The sequence below is a fragment of the Fundulus heteroclitus genome, chromosome 18 (assembly GCF_011125445.2).
Source record: "Fundulus heteroclitus isolate FHET01 chromosome 18, MU-UCD_Fhet_4.1, whole genome shotgun sequence".
Classification (NCBI taxonomy): Eukaryota; Metazoa; Chordata; class Actinopteri; order Cyprinodontiformes; family Fundulidae; genus Fundulus; species Fundulus heteroclitus.
Window position 1 is genome coordinate 26741164 of NC_046378.1, and position 13982 is coordinate 26755145.

At 38.0% G+C, this 13982-nt stretch overlaps 1 protein-coding gene across 2 annotated transcripts in view; it reads right to left on the bottom strand.

Moving 5' to 3' along the window:
- The window catches only part of cadm1b (cell adhesion molecule 1b), a 273821-nt gene that overhangs the window by 15336 nt on the left and 244503 nt on the right, over positions 1 to 13982 (bottom strand). Inside the window, exon 9 of one of the 2 annotated variants that reach the window (XM_036149506.1) lies at positions 13208 to 13258. The exons of the other annotated variant lie outside the window; for it this stretch is intronic. Within the exon in view, the coding sequence (XP_036005399.1) occupies positions 13208 to 13258 (51 nt within the window). The remainder of the gene's footprint in view (positions 1 to 13207; positions 13259 to 13982) is intronic. 2 annotated transcript variants of the gene reach the window in all.

Genomic DNA, 13982 nt, shown 5'->3' on the forward strand with positions numbered 1-13982 from the left:
CTTATTGTGGTCCTATGGACAGATGCTTCAGTCTCTGTTGTGGAATCCCGTGACTCCTTCATGGTCAGCTTTGGTCTGTGTGCTGCCTCTCTGATTAACGGCCTCTCTGCCCAGTCTATGAGTTTAGGTGGGTGACAGCTTTATTGTGGTACCATGTGATTTCTATTTGAAGATGATGCATTTGATGGTCCTCCACGGGTACATCAAAGATTTGAATATTTTTTATGACCACACACTGACTTGTACTCAGCAATTATGTTCCCGACTTGTTTGGAGAACTCTTTGGTCTTTTTGGACAGATCATGTGACGCTTAGATTGCACACAGGTGGACTTAATTTAATTTCACTAATTCTGTGACATGTGAGAGTAATTGATTGCATCAGGACCCTTTAGGGGATTCATAGCAAAGAGGGTGGAAACATCTGCACATGCTAATGTATGTTTATTTATATTTTATATTTTTGAATTTTTAATATTAATTATCATTTCGCTTCACCAACTAAGGCTATTTTGTGCAGATGAATCACATAAAGTAAGATTAAAAAACACATTTAAGTTATAGGTTGGAATGTAACAAAATAGGTAAACAGCCAAGGGGTTTTATACTTTTAATAGGCACTATACAGTGCCAATAAAATATTCTGACTGCTGTAGTTGTAGCCTCACAAGATTTGAAATGTTCAAGGTAAATGGTTACTTTTACAAAGAGAATAACCTCAGTATTTAATAACTGAATTATTGAACTGATAACGTCTTTGTTTGGCAAGGACACAATTTTAGTGAAGCTTCAATCTTTTTAGTTTTCCTCAAAAGAACACGGATATTAAATGGTTCAAAGTTATGCAATCTCGTCATACCTCTACAAAGCACTTTTTTTACGAAATGCCCCCCCATTCTTAAGCATATCAGGAGCAATGGCATTAAGTGTCCTCCCCAAGGACACTTCAGCACTTTCTCAGCTGAATTTCAGTGCTACAGCTTGGTTACTAATTAGATTCATGGAGTGAATTGTGACAACCCAAATGATGATTTGACAATACATAAACTTGATAATGGCATTAGATGGAAAGTGACAAGTTTCAAGTGAAGGTCTCTAATTAACACTAAATTGAAAAGTCTGATGTGAACTTGAACTGCTCACTGCAATGTCATTGTTTCTTTTGAGATTGCCAATTTTTTTTATGAAATAGAGTAGTGCTGATTTACAGTTCATCATGATTCCCTGGTTGGCTTTTTATCAAAACAAGGCCAAGGCAATGGAATGGCTTGACGCAGTAAATGTGTTTTAAAAGTACTCTTTATGAATAAGGTCACACATGGAGCGGGATATTTGTTGTATAACACTATGCTCAACTCTTAATGTGTTCAAAATTCATTTACAATATAGCTGAGAAAAACAAACACTGGCACATCTAAAACACTCTTTGCAACTTAAGGGATATTTTACTGCTAACCAGTTGTCTAGGGACCAATTAAAAAAGACCATTAAAATATGGTCTTCGATTAAAGAATTGTATAAATAAATATATAAAAAAAGAACAAACTTACCCGGAGGGGGGTAAAGGGAAAAAAATATAATCACATTTTCTAAATTGTTATGTATTTTTTAAAGACTGATGTAACACATAAAAATAAATAAAAGTTTTAAATATGAAATGGACCCATAACTCTTTGCTCCGTGCAAAATGTGTAAAGGATGATTTCATTTATTAAAAGATAACTGTCTAAAAACAACCTTGTCCTAAGTGAAAAAGTAATTAGTAAAGGTGGACAGCAGTATGGGTATTTACCTAGTTAAAGCTTATACGCACCCATATTGGTTATTAGTTTTTCTACAAGTATTGTAGTATTCATTGTAATCCATTTTAAAGCAATTAAACAGCCGCATACTTTATGAATGGTTCCCACCTGGCCAACCTTGTGAAAGCTTTCTGTGAGAACCCCAGGCCAAAACAATCAAGTATCCCACCATTGAACTCCAGTGGAAACAAGCGAGGAAAGAAAAAATTATCAAAACATCCTTACAGAAAACAGCCAGTGTGTTCCTAAAACACTAACACAAGACTGTTTGGGTCTGAGCAAAAACACGTTTTGTTAAGCAGAGGCATGAGAATGACCCACAAATTAATTCATGTTTCTTTGTGCCCCTTGTGAAAGTTATAAGGATCCACAAGTCGCTCATGGCTTAGCCAAAACAGTTACAAAATGTACATAACTGCTCATAGATTAGGTCCACAGGGTGCATTGGCGAAGCCAGAGAAAAAATCTTTGTCTCGTTTGTTTGCTTGCAAAACTCTTATAGACAAGCTTTGGGTAAATTTGTGTAAATTCAGATGTTTAAAACATAACTTACCTAACTTTAACACTTGGAGTGCACCTTTGCCTATTTTGTGTAAGAAAGAAACGTTTCATGGTTGCTGTACTGAACAAACAAAAAAGTGGAGGAAAAAATCTAGTCATTCCTAAATAGATAATAATCTCTTAATCTGAAATTTTCACACTCAAAATGAGAGTCAGCAAGGAATTGCACTGTGGTTCCATTTTGCTCTAAATGAAGACAAGTAGAAGTATATAAAAAAGGAAAAATATTATATATACACATACATTTTACAAACAGGAAGATGCGGTTGGATTGGTGCAAATAAGCATGGTATGGCTCTTGGCACTGAGTTTTCATCAGAGTGACAGCCTGAAGGACTTTGTAAATAAAGCTTAATAGCATCAACCTTAATGTAAAAGTCTAAAAGATTTGTGTGCAGGATGTGTGGATGGTCTGGTAAGCCTGTTTGTTTTTGCGATAACCCGGTTAACAGAATTTGCACAAATATGATGTGTATGGTCTGCAGAGATCTCAGCTCCCCTCTCCTGACCCCAGATGTGTATAAATCCTGAATGGAGGGAAGGTCAGCTCTCGGCAGACACACAACATATTGAATGTTGTCAGTGTTGAAGATGATCAGCAGCGCCTTTGGAAGGTTGTACTTCTTGAGTTGTCACATGACTCACAATATCTGGACCTTCTGGGCCTTCTTCCTAACAGTATCTATGTTCGAGGGACATCTCAGGACCTGCTGTCTAGATACAGACTTGTCATTGTCCTGGATCAGACCAATGAAAGTGGTAATCTGCAAACTCCAGGTGTTTCACAGACGGACCCACCGAGGTACCCTTGCCTCAAGCTGAATTATTGTATTTGTGCGTTCACACACACAAGATATCATCTTGACCCCCTCCAGCCTCAACCCATCATCATGGGAAACGTGATATTCCTCACAAACAAAGTGGAGGAACAGACTGCCCTGACAAGACATTAGCAACGGTATAGAGAGGCCGGCTTACTGATGCTAACCAAGATTGGGCTAAACAGAGGCAATTCCAGACTCCAGTATAAACAGATGGCTTTCATCTACTCATAGTCCAGATAATGAAGGATAGTGCAAGGAAAGAGCAGGGTTGTTGCCTCCCAATAAATTAAACCATCATTTAAAAACTACATTCATTCAGTTTATCGTAGTCTGACTTTAAAAAAAGGTTGAGTTGTCTGACATATTAAACTGTGACTAAGAAAAACAAAAAGAGAGACGGATGAAAAATCTAGTTTACAGCATTAAAGAGCTATATGTTAGAGCTACATTATGGTCTCTGGGTTTGTTTAACATTTTCATCAAACCTTAAAAATACGACAGCCTTGAGCGGCCAATGAAACCCAAAACTCTAGAAGAAGGGGAAAAAAAACAAGGTTATCTAAAGTGTGAGAGAGACATTGGCCCAAACTTTCTCCCGTATGCATCTTTTGTTTTTGGATTAATCAACTGAAATCCAACAGCAGTGTGTTTTGCAGAAATGTGTGTTTTCCATCAGTCAACAATATAAGTCGTTGTCTCATGTCCTCCGTCGTTCATGTCAACCCTCTCTGGCTCTCCTCAACATCTCGGGTTTACTGGAGGCTTACCTAGGATATGATGTCCCTGCTTTGGATCATCTGTGAGCATCTGAGGAGCTCAAGCATTACCACCACTGACTTTCTGTTTTCCTTTAGAGCTGGAGATTCTAGTAATATTTCCCTCTCTCCGGGAGAAATACAACCACAATTAAGGATCTCACGGCCTAATAATATTTTTTCTATGTTGTAACAGCTTGTGTCTGTGCAACAGATAATGTCCTCGTCAGTTAGACTAAAAATCATTTAAACTGTTTTGACCAACTGTTACAGATATGTGCCGTTTGAGATAAATATGAACATTGGATGGATTAGGAAATATGGATTGCCACATGAAACGACATACTGGTTCAGCCCTGTGTGTTCAGACTGTAGATTAACCCTTTCCAGGTCACCCCCAAAGGAGGAGGATCACAGCAGCGATCCCCGTAATGCCATGGAGGGTCCGAACAAAACTACGATTCTACCTTGAACGAACCCTTTCCCGCAGTCACCACCCAGTGCAGCTGGCAAACTTGCTGGCAAGCGGACAACCTTCTCCAAACTTGGTTTAAAAAAGTTAAGTATGGTCTGTTTTCTGTGCAACCAATGACTGAAACAGGCAGCCCCAGAAACAAGCTGTCTGTGATCTTTCTAAGTGAGCTTTTGCAGGAAAGAGTTGAACCACAGACTGAGTAAAGTTACTCTGTCCTTTCGTGTAAGAGCCACCTGCCGTCTCTGCAAACCGTGCAGAGGTTTTCCCCAAGTGGCCACCTGCTCCGGCCGTGGCCAAGAGCTGTCGTCTTTCCCACGCAGCCCAACCGAGCGTCGCCGCAACTCAGAGCCTATCGGACAACCTCCTGTCGTCAGAACAGTGCACAATACAGGATGAGTCCTGGTGGAAGTAGGGGATACTAGTTTAGGATAAACAATTTAGGTATTGCTTATTTCATTGTGTTTTGATGTGTTTGAAGGTTAAACTGAAAAACAAGCGCTAACAGGTCACACGCTAATTGTTAATATTTTGGCTTGTGCTTTTAAAGTTATGACTAACTTTATTTCAATGAGAGTTAAAACACACTGTTTGTATGTTTGACTTTTATGTGTTTCCCAATAAAATGCTAAAATATATCAAGAGACCTTTAAAACAAGCTTCCTCATGTCTGTTAGCCGCTACCGCTAATAGCCTGCTCCTAGCTATCACCAGGGTAGTTAACCATGCTTAAAACAGAGCTCATTGTTCATTTCTTTCACTCTGGATGATGCACCACTAGTGTTTCTATAAACCTGGATAATCATATTAATACTGATTAATAGTATTTGCGAAATTTAAAAGTGAGCTAAGTAAGTTTTGTTAGCCACTAGTAACCCGGTTGTGCTTCCACACACCCGTCTGTCAGTCGACTGTGGACCCCTGGTGTTTTTGAACAGTTTCCCTCTGCCACTAATAATTACTGATTTATTCTTAATTATTAAGAATACACCATCAAAATGCTATTGATTTCTAATCCGTCAATCCATTTTCTAAAATATTACTTTATTGAAATAATGTTTTATCCACCTCTTTCATTTGCATTATGAATTGGGTCAAACACATACCAAGCGTGATTCTAAATTAGTTTTAAAGCTAATTTGACCTCATTCTAAAATCCCGAAGAAAAACCTTTGTTCTCATACATAAACATCCACACTGAACTGGAATATCATTGCATAATTTTGTTGGTAATGGTTTTATTTGTCCCTTTCCCTTTTGTGCACATATTTAATTAGTTTTTCAGTGACACCAATTTTGCGTAGTAGTTTTAGTTAAAGTTCACAAGCCTAGTTAAAGAGTTGTTGACTGACATATGTTTAAATTTAAGTATTTTTTAAATAAATTCTTATATTTTGAAAACAATCTGTCTTGAATTTATTTCATCATAGCCACCCTATACAAACTCATCACGTAGAGTTGGCTGTTTGAGAATACCATTCTTTAATCTATTGTCCTAACACCCTCGCACAATTGGGCTGGTATTCACAGTAATACTTGACAGACTGAAGGTAACTTGGTTAAATATTAAATAACAAATGGATTTAAATGCAAAACAGTGCATCATCTTTGACTTGACACAAACAAAAAAGAGTCTTTTTAGCTTCTCTTTAAATATGCAGTAATAACACATGTAGAGACACGAGGCCTGAAAACTTTCAAATACATGAAAGACATTTCCTTTTATACAGCGACTTATATCTCTCCCCAGTGGTCTTCCCACCCCCACATACACTCTCTGCATCAAGACACAGAGCGACCTGATGATATAATTTCCAGTGAAACTTTCTGAACATGAATCAACAAATGCAGAAGACAAACCGCTGTGAGTTTCTGTGCTTTATAACATTTGCTCTTTCATTGCACAATAAAATATTAAGATTAGGCATGGATGTTTCTCAACACACAACTATAGAAGAAAATTGTAGGCAAGATGTAAATATAGTGACTTGGATTATACACCCAATAAACAAACATATTTCTATATAAGATTTATAAAAAAAATCTAGGAAGCCAGTTATATATTTTGTCACACTATTGTGGTAGAGTGGTGGCCTTCATATTTGCACATTTGCTTTATGTTTAGATTAATTTTTGACAGTGAGGCTTTGTTCATTCAATGTCCAAATCTAAAAAAGTAAATAAATACAAAACAAGAGAAAAAAAGACCCAGAAGAAAAATATGTGAATTAAATATGGAGAAGATGGTAAATGGCCTGTACTTGTATAGCACTTCATCAAGTCCTGAGGACCGCAAGCACTTCACACTGCATTCAGTCACATTCATGCTGACAGTGGTAAGATACAAATTTGCTAATTATTTTGTAGCCATAGCTGCCCTGGGGCAGACTGACAGAAGTGCCACTGGGCCCTCTGACCCAGAGGCATCTATTCAACTAAAAATCTGTTTTATTTCAAACTGCATCTGGTATACTAATTGCTAACGTCACACGTTTAACATTACCATGTTTAGATTTCTGTTTCTGATTAATAACAATTTTTAAACAAAATTCTTAACCTGAAAAATTGTACATCTATGTTTGTGTGTATGTACACTATGTTCCATTCATCCATTTAAATTAACATCCGTTCAAATAATCTACTGCTTCCCTTGAGCAAATTCTGCTACTGTCACAACTTTGCCTACAATGTCAAAAAAGGTGGCTGAAAGGTAAAGGGTGAAATCATCAACATAAAGACCCTTACTGATGTCTAAATTAGGTCGAAAGCCTGGTTTTTAACATCTATGTGTATTCTAACTTTTTATAGGGCTGATGTTTTTGTCAGAGTTTTTAGGTCAAATAGAACAAATAAACCTGAATTACTAAAAATAAACGATGTAACTTTAAAGGTACATAGCCACGTTATTTGTCATTTTTTAAACTTATACGTCAGTAACTCATTTTGGTTGTTTTTATGTTTTTATGAAAGATTACCACATCCTGCTGTCATTTTGATGTTTTATTCAATATTTTTGCTCAATTTGTTAGCAAATAAAGCCCTTCGTGTATATTCATAATAACAACGGAAGTACAACACTGCGCATATGTAGCAGGGGATAAAAAAGGAAGCAGCTAATGGCTATTAGCATCTCCCAGCGAAGTGTGGAAACAATGAACAAAGGTCCAAGATTTGGTTTAAAAAAAACCCACAAAAATATATATGATTCCAAGAGGGGAAAAGACTGGAATACCGCTGGAAATACCGTATGAACATTGGTGTTCACTGAAGTGTAAGCTAAAGCTGCTGATTGCTCAGATTTGACTACAGAGTTGATTGGCATGAGTAAACGTCCTTATTAATACTGTGATAGTAGCAATAACAATGCTCTTCTTAGCCTCTACAGTCTTAAATACAAACAGCATTATAAATAGATCGATTGATTGGTTCTTACCTGGTTCATTACTTAAAGCGTCACTTTTTTTATCTTGCCATACATATCTAAAAGCAAATCATATATGGGCCTAACATCAGAATCAGAATCAAGTTTAATGGGCCAACATTGTGTACACAAACAAGGAATTTGACTTTGGTTTCATGCACTCACTGCTTACAGAAATTAATAAATATAGAAACATAAGAGAAAATAAATATAACATAAAACATGAAGATATTAAGAGTATTTTTTTTTTTTTAGATTTTTCGCAGCTCTACTGGCTTGCTTTTGGACACAGTAGGCTGACAGGAAGGGGGTTGGAAGAGGGGGAGAGACATGCGGCAAAGGACCGCGGGTAGGAGTCCAACCCGGGTCGACCGGGTTGAGGAGTAAGGCCTCCGTACATGGGTTGCGCTACCCGCTGCGCCACCAGTGCGCCTGTAGAGAGTATTTTAAGAAAAATAAATGATGTTACAGCTATGAAAATTTTGTGTTGCTTTTAGTTCTTTCCTGTTTTTTTTTTTTTTTTTTACAGTGCATGTGCATTGTTTACTTTGGCCATCATGCCACAATCAGTTTCTTTTTTTCTGAGATGACCCTGTGATGGACTGGCAACCTGTCTAGAGTATAACCTGTCTCTCGCCCAACAACAAGAAAGATGGTGAAAAACACTGCATTGCATTGACAAGGTTGCCGGCCCATGCCCAGAACCAATAATTTTGATTTCTTTTAAAAATAACAATGGAAAACTTTATTTCAACATTTCTGTAAAATAAAAGTTTATCACCTGTATCTGTAAGAGCGTTCTTTAACATGAATGAACGGCAACATGCAGAAAGAAGAAGGGGAGGGGCAGCGCTAAATTACACTATGCCTGTAACTACTGGATAAATCCCTGACTATGCCTGCAATCTTATGGGTAGGGCTTCAAATTAAGGGAACAGAATGACAATTAAAAAAAAAAAAAAAATCTTAAAGTTCGGGCTACACTACACGACATTTATTCCATACAGGCTGGGGGTCACACACTTAACTGCAACTGCCAAATGAGTGCATCCAACTCTAATGGCAACTCTTGCAAGGACGACAGTTTGAAGGGAAAAAAACAACAAAGTACCAGTAGGTGGCATTAATAGAAGGATCCTGAGGGCTTATATTTCTGCGTCACACGTCATATGAATGAATGAATTACTTTTAACTAGGCATGGGCCAGTTACTGGTTTCAAGGTATACTCCGGTATGAAAAAGTCACGGTTTCAAAACCAACACAATTTTCTTCATTACCGTTCCTTCGCTCTTTAAAATATAAATCTTGTCAGAGAGAAAGTGGTCAGATCCCCAGGCTCTCATGCAGCGTCACATAACACCCCCCCCCCCTCGCGCACCCCTTGCTGCTAATGCTAATTATGCAGGTAGCATATTGGCCGAAGGAGGCAACCGGCCCGAACCTTTCAACCCTTCTAAAAGAATAAAGATGGTTGTATGGGAGTACTTTGGCTACCCAAAGAAGATGGGATGGAAACGGGTTGGAGGAGGATGGTTGCTTGACCTGCAAGTCATGCTTTAGAACAATGGCGGCCAGAGGGGGGAATACTTCCAACATGATAGCGCATTTGCGGGAACACCAAAGGGGAGTGTAATACATATTTCTTATGTTCCATGTTCAAGATGAACTCTCTAAAAGTGTTGAGAATAAAGTTATGTTAAGTTAAGAAAGTTACACTTTTTTCTTTTATCTCTTTCAATTGAGACATTTTGAAATAACATTTTTGTTGTAATCATAATACCACAATACCATGATATTTTTCTTTAAGGTTACTATACTGTCAGAATTTAACCCTTTTAACCCACAAGGGAATATCATTTGGATTCTCTGTTATGGGCTTATTGAGAGTCCAGAACATTTATTTTATGTTGTGAGATTTGGAATGACTACCAATGTTGGCTTTCTTCTCAAAATGCTATTTCTATGCTCAACAGTATAATCTCTGCAATGGGATATACAAATAAATATCAAGAATGTTGCATAAATAGTTTTTCCTGCATGGAAAATGTATTATTTAGAAATGTCAATTCATTAAATTAAATCCCACTATTTGCGTTGTTTGGTTTATTTAAATAAGGTCCTTCATTTTTTTTTTACTGTATTTTAGTCTTAAATATCAAAATATCTTTGTTTTTATCACTATATGACTGTAATAAGTTAGTTGATAGAGTGTATAACGTCCATTATTATACATTTGTTCATAATGTTCTATAGTTATAAAGTTCACAAAAATAGTTGCCTCACAGCTGTTGTCGTGTCCCATACAATATTTCTTTAGCTAGTGGAAACATGTATTTTTATATTTATTTATTTATTGTAATCAGTTCATACAACCCAACTGCGTCCTGATCCACCACATAAATGTTTTACTTTCTTTCACATGTCCTGTTGCTGTGATTTGGGCATACCATATAGAAAAGCTTGTTGTTTACATGTGCCAGAGCAGTTTTGCTCTACAGAAAGAACATCTCAAGTCAGTGATGCAATTATCAACTGCATCACTGACTTTATTAGATCCAGACTTGACCCAGCATCAAAGTAGACAGGCCACCTTGATGTAATAGTAACCTGTGCTTGTATGTGTTTTTGTATCTGTGAGTGGGTGTGTGTATGTATGGGAGAGTGAGCGTATGTATAGAAACAAGTGTGTTTATGTTGAGTGGACAAAGCAAGCAATTGTCAACTGGGGCTACGAGCTCATGCAGTAGGAGTAATTTCTGTCTGGATGATTTGATTGAGTTGACTTTGTAAAGTGCCTTGAGATGACATGTGTTGTAATTTGGTGCTATATAAATAAACTGATATTGTCACCTGGAGGGCCACAGTTGTAAGGGTGGTGAGAACGGTGGAAGGCTTGCAAACACACAGCAACCGAGAGCAGCAAAGGACGGGTGGACCCAGCTCTGGAAGGGTGCAGCATTCCCAGGCAAACAGACACAAGGGATCATCAGCCCAGTGCAGCCATGCTCCTCACAGAGGTCATCAGTGAAGCACAGGAGCAGCAGCTCCCAGGCCAAAAAGGCATATGGTGAGACGAAGGGGTACCAAACCCTCCTGACCTACCTACACCTCCATCCCCATCCCCTCCCCCATTCTGACAGTCTGACATACTCCAGGAGCAATAGGCCAGGACGGAGCTAAACACTCTGTGATGTGGCCCGAACACCCACACAAACATCCCACCAAGGGGGGCAGCTGGCCCCTCCATCACACCATAAGAGACCCCCAGGCCACTCCTAAACTCCGGTCCCTACAGAACTAGTACAGGCACCGGGGCGGGCGAAAGGGGAACGTGCCTTGTCCCCCAGATATTGGGGAGCAAATATGTTTGACTGAGACTGGATTTGGTCCGTTCCCCTCACACCTTAAATATTTTTGTGGCAACTCCCCTTGCTAACTGAGCACAACTAGTGCAGACAGACGTATAATTTTCCTAACTGGGAATTGGGGGCAAAACTGGTCTTTGCCTGGTTCTGTGGCTCAAAGTGGTTTGTAGTAGTTTGGCAGCGGTTGTAGAGGTTTTGCCATCCCATCATGGAGATGTGGTGTAGGCATTCCCATTTGCATTACCACAAAACGAAAGCCCAGGTAAAGAATTTAGCTAACGGACACAATAAGTACAAATATCTAAATAGCCACTAAATGTGATTCTGAAAGTTTTTATTGATTGAGTTTTGCCACTTTTGATCTGACATCAAAAGTGGCAACCTTTCTTTGAATAAAAATGAATTTCAAATTATGCTGAGTGCCTAAACATTTTTACGCCAACACTAATTTTGTACCAAAGAATATACAGATGTTAGCTTTCAAAACGAAGATCTCTTGGTAGTTCAGTTGCATCATTTACTAGGAGAAAACAATTCCTCAGGCGTGGTATGTTTATGTCAACAAAGCTACATTTACTCATTGGCACGAAAGAAATGCTATACTGTTGGGTTATGCTAATTAAGGTGGTGCAAAGCAATCTACCACAAGCTAGCTTAGAAATGCCCTGTGACAGAGAGTATTTAGGAGAGCAGCGAACAGCAAGAAAGCTCAATTACATCCCCCCAGCATGTTTCACATAAATCACACTAAATCCTCTTTGGGGCCCGTCTTCTTGGAATGTTTCAGCACAAAACGGAGACGGCAGCATCACGGTGACTCAAAGGAGAGGAGCTTATGGAAAACTGCAGTGTAATGTAACAGATGTGCAAAGCAGCATCCCGTTTGACTCCACGACTCCCAGAAAGAGTCAGTAAGCTTACTGAAGCTTTAACCGTAGAGGACGATCACTGATCTGCAATGCTTCGGATTTGTTGTTTGAGGCAGAAGAGAGCAGGTTTGAAGGAGAAACTAGAGAAAAAGGCATTTTTACACAAGAGCTGTTTCATAATGAAGAGAAATTTACAGTGGAGACCTGCAAATAGGACCCTATTTTTATCCAATGCGCAAAAATAGAGCTGAAATGTCAGGTATTTGATCAAATGAATGTGTAAATGAATGTTATCTGAGAGCTGTCTCATTAGAATATGTTTCCTTTTGATGTAGTCTCACTCGTGAGTTTTAAACTTATTATTGGTCGTCCTGGATTTTTAGAGACTATATGAATTGCAGAGTGCCCACGAGAAAAGAGCAAAATTGCCATATCTTTAAAGCAGCTATTGATAAACTGATCTACTCTTTAAAGATATTTTTTTGTATTAAAATGTCACATTTTGGCATATCCAAATGTCAACTCCCAAGGTTGCCTCACCATCTGTCTAGCCTTAACACTGCTTTTGAAATAATAGCGTTTTAAAAAAATAACCAAAAAAACAAAAAAAAAAGAATAAAAAAACGATGGTTTATAGTGAAATGAATTTTTGCAGCGGAGGTAAATAAAAGCATAAAATGGTGCGAAAGGTTCCTACACCATGAGCACGGCAAATGAGCTACCTTTCATTCACTTCATCCGTCCGTGAGAAAATAGTTATTGATGTTTTGCAGCCTTGCAAAGACAAAATGTGACTGCCATTTGTAGAGGAGATGTAAAGGGCATTATAATGTGATGGATGGGTCCGGTTGAGATATAGCTGCAGATGCTGATAAGATAACACGGCAGCAAAGCAGTGTCGCAAATTTCCCTCTGATCAAACGCACGAGAGGAAAAGGCTGTGACAGGTGTCTCCGACAGTCCCGCACAGCCTGTCCTCACTGTCACCTATCAACAGCGCCATCTAATTTAAACTGGCTAGCCACAGTCTCTCTTCACTGTAGGTACAAGCTCTTGTTTTATTTCTTCCCATCAAACATGCATGCAAGCTCACTCACACTTGTCTGCTGAGAGGGACAGCGGTGGGGGAATACAGTACCTTGCGTGTTGACTGGGTTGGTGGTGGGTGTGGGGATAGTAGTGGGAGCATCTAGATGAAAAGAGTGAAAAAAATAAAGAACATGTATAAGAAATAAAGACAAGAGCAAAGATGAGACAAAAGTCACTGAAGATGAAAAGCGGCTCTATAAAAAAATCACAACATGCACATGTTGAAGCTACTGCGTGAGTTCAAGTGCCTTAGTAGCCGTGAGGCTGCACTTAAAAAAATGACAGATTTAGTTGTTTTTTTTTATCTCCCAAGCTTTGAAACAAACAAAAAAAAAACTGTCAGATGTCAGTGAGAACAATAAACTGTATTTGTTATGAATTATTGCATGTTGTCTCTCCATTTTTATTTATTTAACTTTTCTATATTTATTTTGGGGAACTGGACATAAAATGGTGATGGAAACATCCCATTTCTTTTTTTTTTTTAAACCTAAAAAATAAAATCAATAGCTGTAAATAAAGACATTTCTATTTCATAACAATAAATAAATACCTTTTTATTAAAAGTTCTTGAAGATACTTTTCTTGCACATTGATGGCAAAGGTGTATTTCTTTAAATTAAACTCATTTTCCCCATTTACAAACCTCATCTGTGTTTGCTTTCATTATATTTCTCATGAACATTGTAAAGAACTGGATAAAAAGACAGATATAAACAGAATTTCCTCACTTTTTCTTAAATACACAAAAAATAACAAAAACCTTAAATAAAGTACATTGACAAACATTCCTTTTAGGAAGAATCTTACAAGAACTTTAAACT